This window comes from Eucyclogobius newberryi, unplaced genomic scaffold (assembly GCF_026437365.1).
Source record: "Eucyclogobius newberryi isolate DKJ021-1_F unplaced genomic scaffold, fEucNew1.0.hap1 SCAF_9, whole genome shotgun sequence".
NCBI lineage: Eukaryota > Metazoa > Chordata > Actinopteri > Gobiiformes > Gobiidae > Eucyclogobius > Eucyclogobius newberryi.
Genome location: NW_027316532.1, coordinates 5,769,689 through 5,787,903, shown reverse-complemented (window position 1 = coordinate 5,787,903; position 18,215 = coordinate 5,769,689). Strand labels below are relative to the sequence as shown.

Here is an 18,215-nt window from a genome sequence, read left to right as displayed (position 1 = left end):
GCTTACAATTTAGCATTAACCAACACAAGTCATAATTTACTGCTTGCAAAAGTGTTTGATTCCAGGTTAGCTACATATAGTAAGTACTTGTTTGCTTGGGCTCCGTGAATGTGGAGACTTGATTTCCCGTGAACAAAACCGCCGCTTATTCCTCGGTTTGACATGACCCGTCGGGATCGTTTAGCGTGGCTCATTTTGCTAAAAGTAAAAGAGGTTTAGGTCGGCAATTCTACCGTGTCCCTGAACAAATAAGTGAAAGTGCTGAGTTTGAAAAAGCAGTCGACCCAAGCACTTTATCCTCTGGCATCAACATGGCAGCTACATGAGGGTAAATATAGATGAGGAACAGGCCGACATGAGGGAGGATTTGTGCATCTGTGGGTCGTATGTGTCAGAGCTGCAGAATTCATCATAAAAACATTCAAATTGGAACAGACAAAACACAAAACACTGCAATTATTTGTGTGAATTGTGTGAGATTTGAGTCAGTTTATCAGTTTATGTTTCAATCTTTTCTCACATCATTGTTGATTATTTGGATGTGTTTTGAATATGCAAATACAATTCAAATTTGATTGCGGTTGGATTATCGGAAAAATCACAATTTGAATCACTTTTTGGTACACTTTTTTTGTTTTTTTGTTATTCAATGTCTTTTTAAGTGCGTTTTAAATTGTGTGTAATACAGAAAACAGGCAGAACAAATGAAATGACTTAAGTGTTGTATAGTCAATATTGTGTATTAATCTGTCCCATTTGGTGTTTATTTTTGTTGTCATTTTACCTTTTATTCATAAGAAGGAAAAAAAGAAGAAGAAGAAAGTTTAATCTTCGTCTAAAGCTTCCTTTTGTTGTCTTGGTTTGATGTAAAATCCGACAGACCGTTTAGTTTTTGCCTCAGGCTGTTTGCAAAATGAGTCACAATCGCATTTTTCTAACATTTTGCGGTCAAAAAAGAAAAGTTCCCTTATCAATGCCAGCAAAGTACAAGTTTACCAGTATTTGTCTTTATTCATTATGGATTTAAGTCATAACCAAGGTATTGTAAGACCTTTTGTCCCTTAAAAGAGTGCATAAGTTCTGTTCTGTAAATATATCTGACAATTTCTTGAAGAGGGCATTAAATCGTGAAACTATGCGATTAGAGTGTGTATTTGTGGATCCCGTCCCAAACTGGAGTGCACTTCTGTTCGATCTGTCCCATAAGCTCCTCTCTTTGACTGCATAATGATGGTTTAAGGTGACCCAGAGGAGCGCGTCCACATTTTGATCAACCCGACGCCCCTTTAATCCCCATTTTGGCAGCTCTGCAGAGACACGGCACTCTTTAAAAAAGGTTTTAGCCGGTAACCTCCACCTCGGGCGCAGGTGCGACGGACTCTTTCTCTACCCCCGTCTCGCTCGCTTTCTGCCTCTGAAGATATGCAGCCATTTTAGACTTTTCTGCCAATGTCGAATCGCTTCTCGCTAATACCGTCTGCTTATATCTCCTCTTCAAAGCTCAGGCATCAAACAGAAACAGTGCAGTGCAACGACCTTGACGGACCTTTTTTTCACACGAGCCAACATTTTACGTACACACAGGAAAAGCAAAGTGTAAGCTAACCTTGTGATTCATACTCGGGACTTGTCGGGCGATAAATGAAGCGTTTAATTTGAGATCTTGCCTCAATGTTAAATGAACATTTATTGTAGTGCCACAATGTGAGTTGTTCAAGGGCAGTCCGGCTTTTTCTTTCCCTCCGAAACAAGCATGTATGAAATGTCTCGTACTTAGCCAGAATTTCATTGTTGTTTGAATATTGTGGCGTAAATTGTAGGGATAGCCACGTCTAGTTTGCATGATTTATTTTGCAGACTTTATGCCAGATGTCTTTTCTGGCTTCACTCTCTGTTCTCATTAATCTGAGCTCCGGATCAGCACAAAGGTAAACTGGCTTGTGACCTTCTGTGGCTGGCGTTTTGGCTCACAATCTCTGGTCTTCTGCAATCACTATAAATGATGACAATAATTCATTACTCTTCACCTCACAAGCGTTTCAGATTGAATGCCTGGCGACGGTATGGCATACACACAAAAGGAACCCGGTTGGATGATGTCGATGAGCATATGCCATTTCAAGAGACGCATGCTGTTAACAAGTTGGATGGTTTCCTTTCTTTCTCCTCACGCATTCGCCGCTGGTTTCTTTGGACGTGGAATTATTGCCGTCCAAGGACAATGTTCGGTTGAGATAGTCAGAATGGGATTGAGTCAGATGGCTAGGAGCTTTATAAAGCCATGGGATTGTGAAAAATATAAGAGTTTCAGTTCGATTTTGTCCCTTGCGTGCAGCTCAGTGGTCGAGTGGTTAGCACATTATGCCCTCCGTGGTTAGGCTGCAGCTCAAAAGTTTGATGTCATTCCCCAGTCTCATCCCCATTTCACGCTGCACTGTCCTGTACAATAAAGCCTACTGGTCAAAAAGGACATTTTGGAATTTTTTGTATTTCTAAGTATTCTTTGGCAGTGACTTTCTAAGTTCTGAGCCTGTTTCACAAACCTCTGCTTTTCCCAGTTCCCAGTTTCCTCCACAAACGCCAGAACGCACTTGACCAATCTATGAGTCCTCTACAACCAGAGTCCTCTCAGTTTTGTGGACGCTGTCATTAGTTAACCTGGTCATCAACATTCATTCTGGCAATATTAAGTTTACCTTTGGGCTGAAGCCAAAGGTGAGGCGTCCAAAGAAATCAAAAACAAACAGCACTGATGGACATACTTTGTCTTATTTCAGCACAAAGGCAGATTATTTAGATCAGCGCTCCCCAACCTTTTTCCTCAAGAGGACTGGTACGATCATAAGATTTATTTTCAGGGACCGGTTGAAGGGGGCAGAGCCATTAACAACAGTGTAAAATGTGTACAAACCCTTCTATAACTTATAAAATACCTTATTACTTATGTTTGCTGTTTATTCGATTAATTGGCTCTATATTTTCATGATCAAAACTCATACATAATATTGAGACTTAAAAAAAATAATACATTTGTCTCTGGGGCCCGGTAGCAGATGGCCCGCGGCCCGGTTTTGGTCCCCCAGCCCGGTGGTTGGGGACCCCTGATCAGCTTCAAATATTTGTCTGGACGTTCAGCCTTTTCCCGATCACTTCCGTCGAGAGTCTTTACAGATGATTGTGTAGAAGAGTAAGACTGTCGCTCAAACTGTCTTAGGAAAGCGTGATTGTGACGCGTGACGTGATCGGTGGTGGGTGTGATGCAGCATATTGACAGCCTCGCTTCTGTCAGTCTACCTCAGGGCAGCTGTGACTATAGAGGGACTCACTGGACGTCCACATCCGCTTTGTTGTACAGTGACATATCATCATATCAGGAAGTCAGTAGACACTATTTTTATATTTTAGATCAACATTGGCATTTGAACTGTCCAAAATGTAAAAATCTACTGGTCATGGATTAGTTATACCACAAAAAACACTATGTCTTGTTCATGGCAGACTATCCAATCCCCATGTTGGGAAAAAAGTTATAAAACACTAGTCTCTTATTAAATGTACAGTTCTTGAATGAAAGTGCATTAAAAATTAACAGATTCGATTTCAGCTCTTAAAACATTGCCTTTGCACGGTTTGATCAATAAAGTTTTATCGTTCCGACTAAACCGCTACAGCAAGCGATTCAATCTAGACAAGATGTGTGAAAGTGGATTTGACTGAAGCCTGGGTTTGTTGTTATCACATTCTTCTTGTTCTGCTCCTCCAGCGATTGTAAAAGCGCTTGTTTCCTCCTTCTCACCTGCCACTCTCTCCCCGCTGAGCCCTGCGCATTCACAATGTTAGCTGTCGACTTTGACTCTCTGCTCGCATTAGCCTACAGCATGCATGTACCTTCCTTATCGCCTCGCGCTCATCTACACGCCTTCAGATTTTTGGCGAGGCAGCCGACACCTTGTCATGTCGCCGCGTGCAGAGCTAAATAGGATTTCCGCTGCGGTTTATGAGCTGTGGAAGTGAGATCATCCAGGTGGAACACAATGGGAAAAAATACAAAAACAGGTGGCGGCCATGACAGCTTGTATGTTCCACGTCATACATACCAGATCGTCTGTTTGAGGCTAGATAAGGATATGGAAGCCGTCAGAATGTATTCTTATTGTGCAATATCTTAAAGGGGCACAATGTAAAATTTCTCTCAGAGGGTCAGGATAGCATTGATCTCCATGGGAACAGCCAGTTTGTGCCTTTAGGTGAAGGTGTAGGTCAAATATGTGGAGAAAAGACCCAACCTCAAAGCAAGAATGTGTGTCTTTTTTAAATAATGAAATCCTCTGTAATTTAATAAATACAGTATATTATAGATATTTTTAATGCTATAACTACAGAACATTCTAGTCAAAGACAAAGACACCTAAATTGTAAGAATTGGAAGTCTATTTGATATGTCTGAACCACTGATGGTTTGCCCAATGACATGAATACACTTGTGGAAACGTTTGATATTGTACATAAATCTTGGTTCCTTTTGATCAGTGTTTCTCAAACTGTAGTTTGTGCCCTGCTGGTGGCACATAATCTCAATCAGGTTGTACGTGGATTCCTGCGTAGTTCATTTATACACTGAATTTAGAGTCAATTTAATAAAAAAAAATCTCATTGTTAGAGTAACGTCACTTTTTAACGCATCGTCAGTATGTGCGTCTTTCCACTGAACTCGTATCGGCATTCAGCTTTTTCCCCCCATGTTTTCATTGTGTCATTGTGCTTTTATTAAAACAATTCTTACTGTTGTCATACGCAAAAGGTTTGAATTTGCTGGCCCAGAAGATTAGCCAACCCCTCAGGCCTGAACTTGTCTCAAAGTGCTGTTGAACTTTATTCAAAGAATGGAGGCTATTATTTATGATGACTGGCAGAGCACTTAAGTACCATTGTGATAATCAGACTTGTATCTCGCCGGTTTAGTGTCAGACAATAGACATGATCAGCACACGCACTTTTGAACGGCGCATTCGGAAATCACAGAGCTCGGAGCTGTGGTTGATTAGACGGCTTGTACTTTTGTATACTTTCTGAGTTGATGACAGTAAAGTAGACGTATTTAAAGATGGAAATGGAAGGCTTTATGTTTTGAGTAATATTGGAGCAATTTTCTGAAGAAGATGCATGATTTTAGGATTATTACCATGCACAACTCATGTGCTTGATTGTGAACAGATTGTTAGTGATTTTTTAAGCATCCGTGCAAAAAAGACTATTTAAATCTAATATCCTATTCCTTTACCTATCCTTTGAAATAATGCCGCTATATTGCAATTGAATCAATCAAGTTTTGCTATGAGAAAATCAAATAAATTGTCTACATATCTTTCTTGAGGAAAAGCCTAACCCTGTAGTTTGCACCTCTCAAAATGTGTTCTATAAAGTCTGGGTTTGTTGTTTTAGTAATACCATATACCATATACCGACAAAACGTACGTTTTCCTAAATCATCTACTTTGGAATGACTCTAGATGCCATTATCATGCTTTAGAAAGTTCGGAATTGTGTTGATAATAGATTCTTTTTTTTGTTTATTTAAGACTCTTATTTAGGGTACTTGACATGTGTTGACACATAAACAGAAAGCTGACAATTCTATAATACAGACATGACGCAGAGTTGTTCTTACTTGTTCAAAGACATTTACTTGGTCATCATGTACTCAATGAAAAAACTATCCTTTCTGCCCATGCCTAAATATTTAAACTGTCAACTTTTCTTGCATACAACATGGTACTCTCTAATACATAGGTCCTTTGTGTTTTCTTTTCCAGGAGGAGTACTTCTTCTGAACACACCTCATCACTCCACCATTGGCCACCCCTGCATGGCTTCCCCTCCCGCGCTGCTGCCCGTGGCCCTCACCCAAACCGCGGGATCCCGGCTCGCTGACTGATTTGTCACCGTGATGAACTGTGGCACTTGAAGATGAAGTCATCCCTGTCGACTCCTTCATCTGTTCTGGCAGGGTCTTTGTAAGGAATAATTTGCCACTCATCTATTGCCAAGCAGGAGAAACTAATGGCTGCTACACCGCTACCGTATGGTTTGGATTTTAAAAGGGATCATTAGGCACGGTGACTGTCTCTCTCACCCATTGTGGAGTATGTGCTAGCTCTGGCGTGTGGTGTTTTAGCGTGATTGTGCTGTTGGCTGGAATGAGAGAGTGAATTTCAAACTTGGCTAGCGACGAACGGAATCAAGTTTGGATTAGCGGCGATGGCTTGGTGGCGGTTTCATTCGCGGAGAGGGTTGCGACTACTTCCGACGACCCCGAGCCGCAGCAGGATGACCGGCTACGTCGATTTTGGAGGATGCTTAAACCTTGGCTGTTGGTTGTCTTTACTGGGTCTACTGCTTTTGCACACTTGCCCTCTTACCGTTTTGGCCGAAAAGCTCGACGAAAACGACCCGGTAGTGACCACGACTTACGGCAGACTCCGCGGCATCAAGAAAGAACTCAACAATGAGATTCTAGGTCCGGTGGTGCAGTTTTTGGGAGTTCCTTACGCCGCACCTCCTACCGGCGAGCGCAGATTCCAGCCGCCGGAACCTCCTATATCGTGGCCGGAAATTCGCAACGCCACCCACTTTGCGCCGGTGTGCCCGCAAAGTATAATAGAGGGACGGCTTCCGGACGTGATGCTGCCCGTGTGGTTCACAAATAGCATGGATGTGGTGTCCAGCTACGTGCAAGATCAGAGCGAGGATTGTCTCTATATGAACATCTACGTACCTACCGAAGATGGTGAGTACCCTTGCCGGTTTAGGATCTTGGTAAGATATAAAGGTAGTAACAGGGGGAGTGAGTTCTTGAATAGACTGTAGCGTGCTTAGCTACTGTGCATTCTTGTTCGTCTTCTGTCTGTCTTCAAGCATGTTTCTGTGCATGTGTTAAGATGCATGACAACTGCTTAGTGATAGGAATAGTTGGATGGTTGAAAGATGGTGCGGGTGAATGCGTGCATACATTTAAAGCAATTACAATTCACTTTCTTCATTTCACTGTCCCTCTGACTTCCCTACACAGCTCATTCTTTTGATAGTATATTGGTTTTCTTTCACCAGAGCTGGCAATTGGAATAACAGAATTTTACTACTACTGAAATAGAATCTACAAACCGACTGATGAGAGAACACACACTTATGGAAATACAACTTATGCAAAAGGAAATAGGTTCCAAATACAGTTAAAGGAAGGAAGGGATTTTTTTTGGGAAGTGCATCTAAGTCTTCTTGAGATCAGTAAACAACGTATATGAATATTTCTACTCTGGTCTGTTTAAAACATCCTCACTCCTCAGAAGATGGAAGGACATTTTCGATGTAATGGTTTCCAGGGAATTTTACTAAGACTTGATATTAGCTTATTTAATCAATGCTGGAGCTTGTTATAGTCAAGTGATACAGACTGCAATGTACTGTATTCAGAGGTAGCCTGTTTAACCACAAATGCTTCAAAGATGCTTTTTTGCATATAATATATTTGTAATTATGAAGAATTAGAACTATAGAACTGAAAAAATAATGTGGCTAAGTTAGCGTTATGTTTCAAAACAGCACATTTCTTCACATTTTCAATTATGTATTAAATGTAAAACTTTTTTTTATTTGATATATCTATATCGATAAAGCAGGCTTGTGTAAGGATTTATTGCTGCAGTCTAGTCGGCCCCACTTGTCAAACTTCAATTGTTATGTCAGTGTCACTGGAGCAGTTAAATGCCATCATTCACAGTAGCTACACTGACCGGAGCAGTGTGCCATGAGCCACTTTATTTGGTTTCAGTGGCAGTTTTAAATGAACGTTTTTGTGTGTATGTGTGTTTGACCTGATCTTACTGAAAAGGTCTGCACCAATTCAATCAGATTCCAAACATTATAGTTAAGTGGGTCTATTCAAATCACGTTTTAGCGGTTTAGCATTTCAGACGATATAAAAGTCAATGCCGACCGCAGTTACCATGTTAACAGTTTTGATAGCGTTTGACAAATCAGTGTCAAGGGAAGATCTGCCTTCTATGAAATTTAAATAGAACGCATTAGAAACATTTAAAGGTGCTGTAAAAAACAAAAAAACAAAATAAACAAATAGCTTTTCCTGAAGTAGGCTACAGAAGCTACAGAATCACGTGAAAACAGGAACAGATCATTAAAAAGCTTTCTCGTTGATTGCAAACCCAGAAAACCCTGTAAACTTGTGCTATTAGCGTGCTAGGAGATGTTAACACGGCTAACATAATGGATTGAAGATAACGAAAAAACATTCAGTACATACCCTTTATATTTGCAACAATTGTACATCATTTATGTATCATAGTCATAGCTGTGCCAAAACAACTATATTTTTTAGACACCAAAATGAAGGCAATCACAAATGTTGACCACACTGTGCCTCAACAACCATAGGCTGCTAGGCTAGCACAAAACACATGTTGTTTTGCTAGCATTACGGACAGTTTACGTCTATAATGACCCACCTGATGAGTCCTGCACTATTTTCCCTCCATTCCTCCTTCACAACGACCATCCTCCTCTTTCGTGATGGCCTCCTTTGGCCCTGCCGCTCATCACCGTCCCATTGTACTCCACCACAAAAGCCCACACTTCATTTAACAAGACAGTGCGGTGTCACGATCCCCAGCCGGACCGGAGTCTGTTCGGGCCACGGCGAGACCCACTGTGAATGCAACCCTGATTGAGGCCGGTGCCATTACTTCTTCCCCTCCTGTCTCCACGTAAGCATTCACACAATCACGGCTTTGTGCGACTGTGTGTGAGCGTATGTGTGTGTGGGCGCGTGCATGCTAGCTAGCTCCTGTGTCCGGTTCATCCAGGGGCTCTATGTTATTCTTTAGTCTTCTATTCATTTTACAGTCAAAAGAATATCCAAGGAATGTGCCAGGAAACCGGGCAAGAAAATATGTAGACAAGGAGGTATGTATGATTTGTAACTACACAATACAGCAGAGGAAGAAGCTTGTCATAGGGCTGCTTGGTTCGTTTGGTGGCCATTTTGGAAGCAAAGTTAGCTTACTGTTTAAATATGTCCTTACCTTTTTTTAAACAGTTCATTGATGTTGTGTGATCTGTTCTGTGTTCAGTTTTCTAAAGCAACAATTTTGATTCTTGTTTTTCATTTACAACTTGGCAATAGGCCACATCACGTGTGCCTTTTGTGGGTCTCCTATACTTTTTGGTCCAGTTTCTATCTAGTTCTACTACTGAGAATAGCAAAAGCTTACCAGGTGTTTAGATGCTAACCTCTTTATATATTATGTAGATATAAGTTATTTAACATGTTACAATGTTACAATACCGACAAAAATTGTATATCTTGACTTCATAGCCTTTTTTGAAAGAATACTTTGCTTTAAATGTTTTAGGTTTTTCTTACTTTTAGATCTCTCAGTCAGTATTGAATATATAGGTGTTTTAGTATAGATCCACCAATGACTAGCAACCTATCTATCCCAGTGGTTCTCAAAGTGAGGTCCCCCACAACATTGATCATGACTTGAATACTGCCATTTCTTATGATATACTGTACAATCCTGAACATATCACATGGAAACAACGACATTACTAAAGCAAGGACTATGAGAAATTCATCTTTCATTCAAATTTGGTTATAAACATGATTTGAACTTCTGAATTTCCATTGTGGGGAACAATTTGGGATATTTTCGTACCGATAAAGGGTCTGAGATGCATTGATCTATTCATCAATTGCAGGAAAGGCGTTGCATTTGGATATTGTTTATGTTAAGTTTGTTTCACTGATATATTTGAACCTTTGTATACATTCTCTTTGTTGCATCCACTTAACCGTATGTATAATCTGCATATGATATTTCATGAGCAGAATATAAATCCGGTTTGCTTCACTTTGTTTTTCTTGTGAAGTTGTTTGTGACAAAACTATATTATACTCACATTGTAATTCCTTAAACGGTCTTTTGAGTTTTTCAAAAGGGTTATGTTGTAAATTGATTCTTGTATTGCCTTAAAAAATATCTTTGTACAAATCCCTCTATCCAAGGACATCGCAGCGAGAGTAGAAAACCAAAAAGCCTGCCTGTGTGTGTGTGTGTGTGTGTGTGTGTGTGTGTATGTGCGGGCCTGTGTGTGTGTGTGATACAGTAAAGAGCAGCGCGAGGATCAATGTCTACAAATTATTCCAGTCGTGACTCGGGGCATCTGCAGCTTTCTGGAATGCTAAATCCTTAAGACAGGTGCATTTAACGTTACCTGCAAGTAAATCTAAGACCAATTTTGGGGAGGCAAAGTAAGAAATCTCAGCTGTCAGAAATGGTCTACCTCTCACCAAACACACCTAATGCGATTCAGGGGATGTTGCGGCGAGCGGGGGGGACCTCTGCAGATTTGTCAGACTGTGTAAGCACCCTTAAAAAGCAGGCACAAACGAGCACTGACATATTTGCTACTAAAACCAAGGTATCAGCAGGAGTAACTTTTACATCAGGAGGAATTGGGAGGAATAGGATGCTGTACTGTGTTTCAAGTGGAGGGATTTGATTGTCTGCCAGGGTGTAGATTAGAGTGCAAGGTGGATTGTAAATGTCCTTTTGAATAAGTCAATTTAGTCGCTGTTGTTTTTTTGTGTAGGAATGCTATTATATAAAATGTTTTTTTTTTGCGGATTTTCACTTTACATACATACTTATAAGACTAGTTTCAATGTTGAAACTGATCAAATTATAGTTACAAATAAATATATATATATATATATATATATATATATATATATATATATATATATATATATATATATATATATATATACCATACTTTTTGGGCTCTACAGAGCTCCTGAATAAAAGCCGCTCCAACAAAATTGACAAAGAAACAAGACATTGTACATATACGGGCCGCACCTGTCAATAAGCTGCAGGTGCCCACGTTTTAACGTGAGCTATTTACACACCCCGGTTGTGTTTTGAACCATTTCTCTGTGAATATGAGTTGGAGTGTACATACAAAGAACACATCTATGCTGTCCCTCTGTCCTTGATGACTCTGTGTGAGTTGATTTTCCTGTGTCTTTGTCTTCATATCTGGTTCATCTGTTCCTGAGCTCGTACTTCAAGTGAGTGATATGTTGTAACATGAGATATTTACACAGAAATATGTTCCACGATAGTGATGCAGGCAACAGATCTAGCCAAGAAAGTTTAATTTCACTGTGGCAGGTGCTAAACTGCAGACCGCCGTATATCGCAGGTCCGCGCTCCGTGCGTGTCTTTGCGCTTCGCAGCGTCTAAATTCACTTCCTCATTAGACTAATTTCTCTGTGAATATGAGTCTGTTTTGAAGCAAATAGATGAATTCTTCTACAATGGGTCAAATGCTTGCGGTTCCTGCTAGAGTGCCCCCCAGTGGCTGTAAGCCAGTAAAATCTACAAGTGAACCGCACTGCTGTATCGGCCGCAGGGCTCAAAGCATGGGTCCAAAACGTATTGTATATGAAAAAATATATTCATATTCCGAAAACCCTCTTATCTTATTCTATTTCAAATAACTATAATAATAATAATAAATCGTTTGTAAATGTTTGACTTTTAGCTAAACTTTTGACTAAGGCACATTTACTCTCTGACAACCAAGCACTGTGGTAGTTACAGTACAGTAAACTCTGCTCTGGTCTATGGAAGTTGTGAAAAGCGCTTCTAAACTCATTGTGGTGAATGATTAGGATGCTCGCAATGCATTAGGTAAATGAGCAATCAAATTAAACTAATGCAAACTGTTTAAAATGAACTTGTTATGTTTACATTTTTAAGACGTAAGGTACAGCATCTTTAAAAATCTCGCTTGATAGAAGATTGCCTGCCGTACTGGATCCCCCTAGACAAACTCCCCCGCCATATTTACTACCGCCAACAAACAGCCTTGTAACTTTGCGGACCTCACCTTGTATATGCTGCACTTTGATGGCAGCGATTGGATTGGCTGCCAAACGTGGGGTGAGGAGGTGTGTCGTTTTGATGCAGTGGATGATACGTTGTACATGGATAGAGCAGTATGCCGCGTGTTAACAAGATGATGCCCGGGGCTGGACCTTGGCTTTCTAATCTCCATTATAGGAGGTAAGAGTTGTGTCGGGGGTTGGCGCGCGTCCCTGTATCATGTGCGTTTTCATCAAGCTAATGTCCTGGCCCCTTATACTGCCCTGTGTATGTGAAAGGCCGCCCCCGCTCAACCCCAGCGAGGAGGGGCAGGTGTGAAGGAGAAGAACACTGTCCTTGATGAGGTCTGGTTGTTAATACAATTATTTCAACAGCTCCATCAGTCTAGGATAAGTGTGGCGCCACCCAGGGCAGCTGTCAGGGCAGTTTCACAGATTTGCAGCGCTTGATTCCACTGGCATTGCTGCCCTCGCTTCTACGTAGCCCATCATAAGTATATGTTTTGGGATTGTTCGACTGTTCATGAAGATTGGACTAAGATTAATGAGGGACTGTAAATTATTGTGAAAAATTAGATCTCACCTGACTTTAAAACCATGTACCGTAGCTGGGACAGAAGACACCTGCAATGATAGAATTGATGGATACCTATGGAATGCGCTTTTAGTAGCAGCAAAAAAAAAAAGGCTCTCACAAAGAAACGCCTGACGCAGGAAACAACAAAGGCTCAGGTCAATGGGGAAATAAAGAATGAGGTGTATTTAATGTTCAGGAGTTCATTAAATAGGAACAATTTGCCAGATGCCAACCATTTTTTATAAAATTAAAAACATGAAAAAGAAAGGGCTGTCTTCATTTTGACAATATTGTAATAACAATTGTGACATGTGACAACAGGTAAATTGATGCATATTAAAAAAAACAACAACTCAAGATTAAATAAAGTATTAAAGGTTGCCCATATATTTATAAAAAGGTATATGTTTGTAGTTAATAATGCATTTAAAGGTACATTATGTAACTTTTGTGCTGAAAGATATGACACCTTAATTTTTAATGAACGTTTTAGCTCCACCAATTAAGGCTGAGCACATTTAGTTTGGTTCAGAAATGTAACAAAATGAATGATGAAGGTGCAGCGCTTGAATTGTTTTCACACTAATTATAATTTTCGTTTTCAATGCTTTTGAAACACTACTCTCAAAAGGGGAAATGTTTACTTTAAATTCTACATTGTACAATATAGAATATAGAATATATTCTACAATATATTCAATATTGTTTGTACATCTTCTAATTATAATACAAACTTTTATTTTATTTATTTATTTGCGTCCGTGCATTTGGCAGTGGTGGAAAGTAAGTAAAAGTATGGTAATTAAGTATAGTTTTTCGGCATCTATACTATATCCATTGTACAGTGGATACCTTTTACTTTTACTTCACTACATTTGAGAGAAGAAAGCTGTACTTTCTACTCCATATGGAGTCCAAGTCCGGACTTTGAGCAAACAAAAGTATACGTCTACATAACTAAAGCCTGGAAACATTGAGAATGTTCCACTCATTAATAGCTATCAAAAATCTGCGGTAAATACTTCTACTTTGTACTTTAAAACTAACATTTTAAGCATGTACTTCAGAAATGTACTTAAGTGCATGAAAAATACTTTATGTGTTACATTTACTTTTATTTGAATAAATCTTTGGCACCTAAATCTTTACTTTTGCTTTAGTAACACAACCGCTTATAGCTGCCATCATTGGTATATTTGCAATTTCTTTTAAGCGTTTAACCATGTCATAACAGCGTTTTCTCATCAAAAACATACTTAGCCTGTTTCATGAATCCTACTTATGAGGTCTTCTTGCTCTGAGCCTCAGAAATCACTCCGTTTCAATGTTCCGCACATGACAGCGACATAACAGGAGTAAATCCCGTCTGCAATACATCGCCTGACAGCATTTATCTCGTTCGATTGCATTCATCACAAAGGCACCCTGCATTATCATGTCGGTCACGTCGCTTATTTGGCTAGTTTTCCCCCCATGTTTCATGCATACTACTGCCAGAAGATAGCTTACTGACACCAAATCCCACCAACTGCTGCAAAATAATTTCTTTTACAATTTTCTATACAGAGGCATTATTTAAAATGTAAAAATAATGTATACTAAGGTTCTCAAAAGCAGGTTTATGTTATTTTGAATCATGTTTGACAGTAGATAGACAGTTCTGCTTCGTTTGCACGGCTAGCGCGTTTCTCAAAGTTTAGTTGTGCAGTCAGCAGGTTCCACACAGCTCCAAACGGCGTATGATTTTGCCTCTAATATGGAGTAACCCCATAATGATAATGGCAGCAATGTACCAACAGCCATTTCTATAGTACAGCAATTGAACGAGAACATGTTATTTCACACTAAAAACATTTATCTTTGTTAGTCGGACACAAATCTTTGTCGCTGTGATGATATTTTCTGCGAGATTATAATACCTTTGTTCAAATACATAATACAGCGTTACGGAGCCAATGCCAGAATGTACCGGCGCAATGCATTCGCCCCATTTTGCTGTGCAGAAAGATTTCATCGACAAATAATACTTCATTTACAGAAAAGGAGAGAAGGGAAAAGGGAATTGCAGCTTCAGCGGTTCACTTGTTTGATTTGGTTTGATTCTTGCTAGCGGTGCAAAGTGCTACATTTAATTTGTTCCTGTGGAAGCCAGGACTCTGTATCGTTGATTGGCTGAAGACACAATCATGAGTAATTAAAGGCAGCAGCAGATTAGTATTTTGTAAATGTCCCACCGGTTCAGCCCAGAAGACTAATCAGTTGTCAAACACTACTGGAAATGTGCAAAAGTTCTTGTTAGAAAGTCTAGCAATTCTGGAGAAAACTGTTTAAATTTCCTAATAGTCATTTGGCCATTGATTGCGAGCTTTTTCAAGTCTTCAAATGAGTTATTGATGTTTTTTTCATGATTCTGGATTGTGATTTTACTTCAAAAAGCCAGTTTTCCCGACTAGTAGAAGAAATATCCAAAATTAAAAAGATAAAGCACAATATCTAACCTAGTCATTTAACTGAAATTCAGCAATGTGTAGTAAAAAGAAAAGAATATATTAACACATTCTCATAATTGTATTGTATGTATGTGGTACTGAAGAGGAGTGGATGGGGAGGCTGAACACACTGCTGCTGCTGCTGCTGCTGCTGTGGAAGAGATTTAAAGGCGTGTTGACTAGTTATATATTAAGTACTTAATCATGGAAGACAAAAACTGCAATTGACAACTAAAGTGTCTAAAACTAAAACAACTAAAATTTCAATAAAATGATTCCTTTTTGGTAGTGGTGGATAGTCAAAAAGGACAAAAGCTCAAAGTAAGAGTAGTGTACAAAAGTATTTTTTTGCGGATACTTTTTAATGTACTACACTACATTTTGAAGTATCTGAAAAAAATGCTATTATTATTATCTTTATTATGATTGAACGTTATGGGCAAACAAAACATATTCCTAAAAGCTACTTATTAATTAATGATCGATTCAGTTGCTGTTTTTGGCCTTTTTTTCTCAATTCTTATGAACCACATCTGACTCTTGAATAATTGTATTGCAATTTTGTAAGTGATACTTTTATTTAAGGCTTTTCTTGTCCCTCTATCTGTACTTTTAATTAAATAATAATGTGCAAATATAAATAATTTAACTGCAACAGCTGCATTGAATGAAGAATGTACACGAAAACGAGAAACCAAACTACGGCATGCATCAAATAGATGATCAACATTTCAAAAATTCAACTTGGGAGAACATTATTCAATTCAGTTCATTTGTTTTTAACAGATTAATTAATGTTCATGGGACTCCCTGACTGCATGTGCATGGACCCACACACAGCCCTCACTGACCGCACAGTCCTCTGGTCATTACCGGCCCGACTGCAGCCTCTCAGAGCCGAGTGGAGATGGAGCGACTGTGCGTGACGTGGAAACTGGCTTTGATTGGACAAAATGGATCATCAATAAGTCGGCCGATGTCTGCATTATCGTGGCTGTGATTTACTTCAGGGAGAGGACGACAGGAGCAGAGCAGAGCGGGTTTTGTGCGGCCACAAAACCAACACAGAAGCACATGAAATGGGTACAAAGGATATTTGAATGTAAGCTTCAGCAATGAGCTTTGTACTCAGGGCTTTTGTTATTGAAACTGTCTCATTGAAAAAGGATTTGTTCTATTGTTTCAAATTTAGGAGAAAGGAGTATGAATATCCCCCCCTGGACTATTTAGAATTTGTGAACACTGAAATTTCTGATTTATGCCGTACTGTGGAACCTTAACATCTCCATGGAGACAAGCAGGTGTGGGACCCTCCAGCAGAAAAGTTACATAGTGCACCAATAAATAAGCAGTTGAAGGTGCATAGATTTACTGCTACTATTTAGAACAGGCATGTTCAAACTAAGGCCCGGGGGCCAAATGCGGCCCGCAGACCAATTTTTGTCGGCCCTCCGGCTTCCTGCTAAGTTAGTCTAAACAACAAAAAGTAGTAGTTTTTACTGTAAAATTGAAGCGTTTAGATGTTATACCAACATAATATTAATGTTCCAAGTCTTATTAAAGGTGTGGAGGTATCAAAACTATGTCAAATGCAAAAAATCAATATTTTCGGGTTGTTTGTGGCCCTCTGCTCCGTATAAGTTTGGACACCCCTGATTTAGAACCTGGTATGTTTCATCGGTTAATGTTCTGGCTTCTTGTTTTTATTTATAGCCACGTTTTGACTATAAACTTCTTCTTTTTCAGCATTTATTTAACTTTGTTGCACTTCTACATCACGTTAAATGTCTCTTAATGAAATGCATCAAGTTTGGCTGATGTTAGCTCGAATATGAGATTTTCTGCACGTCGATAAACAGGAAACAGCTGATGCTAACATGTGCTAGCTTTGTTTTGCTAATCATGTCAGTTGCACACATAATATCACTGGAAATATGTTTTAGTTTTTTTGTTTTTTTCACAAGATCAAGTCAGCGTTTGGTGAGAAATGATTCTTTTCTGTTTAAAAAGTGTTCTAGGAGCCAAAAGCGAGACAGACTGTTTGAAAGCTAGCATCTCGCAGGGTCCAGTTTGAACCTCTTAAAGGGGCAGGTACAGTTCATTTTAGACTTTGGAGACCAAAGTTAACCCTATTGCCGTAGTTTCATTGCTTTCACCTCAAAACACGTATCTGCTACTATTAGCTTTAGCGCCATTTAAACCAGCTGCATTCTCCATTGTTACCAGCAGAGGGTGACATATACCTTATCCAAACATTCCCTTTAAATTGCCTTTCTATTGCAGTCTTTAAAGCAGATTTTTTAGCATATTCAAGAAATAACCAACCTATGATATTGGTTGGTGGCAAGCGGTAAAATATAGCTTTCAAATTTCAAAATTGTGGCATGTTTTTGCTAATTTGACATGCTCCAAACCACACGCTTTTTGTGACGGGATTAAAAAAGAAGCAAGCTGAGCGTTCATGTTTGGAAATGACTTGCTTCGATTCGAATTCCAACAGAAGAGCATATGTCCCATCAAGTATCATCAGCCTTTTCAAATGCATACTTTTGTTCGGTTTACAAACATTGGACAAATCTTTTAGAACAGACAACAAAAGAGTGGGTTTGTAGAGACAATAAGGACGGGCCAAAGTCAGACTGTCAAATAGAGACACATAATTATCAGCGGAGGCTTGTGTTCGTCCTCCATCTATTGTCCCGTGTCCCTCAGCTCGGTGAAGTCTGTGATGAAACCGCAGAGGAGTTCTGGATGTGTCTGGGGCTGTCTCATCATTTAACTGCCTCCTGCTGGGCTGCTGCTCTCTGTAATGAGATCAGAGCTGCTGAAACTCCTCTATTTCACCCCCCAAAAATGAAACTAAATCATGAGGGAACATTTTGATGAAAGGTGTATTTGTCATCAAGAGAAATATAGCTAGCTTTCGGTACAGTATTGGAAACTATTGCAATGTCGTTATATTAAAGCTCTGTCAAAATGAAGTACTCGGATATATGGTCAATATAAGCAAGATGACTGCGCGTTTTCCACTTAGAGCGCAGTTAAGTAGTCTGATTACGTTCATTAGGTCTTCTGATATCATTATGCACTCTTTCTTATTAACGGAGCTCAGTTTTTATCATACATTGACAGTTTTGGCTGCCTTCTTCTAGTCTTGATTTAGACCTTGTTTAATCATGGT

The 18,215-nt window shown here is 39.5% G+C and overlaps 1 protein-coding gene across 1 annotated transcript in view; it reads left to right on the top strand.

The window, feature by feature from the left end:
* The first annotated feature begins 5,829 nt into the window (after window positions 1–5,829).
* Window positions 5,830–18,215, top strand: part of LOC140354311 (neuroligin-1-like) — a 151,878-nt gene continuing 139,492 nt past the window's right edge. The window contains exon 1 of the mRNA XM_072439275.1: window positions 5,830–6,787. Within this exon, the coding sequence (XP_072295376.1) occupies window positions 6,259–6,787 (529 nt within the window). The 5' untranslated portion in view covers window positions 5,830–6,258. The remainder of the gene's footprint in view (window positions 6,788–18,215) is intronic.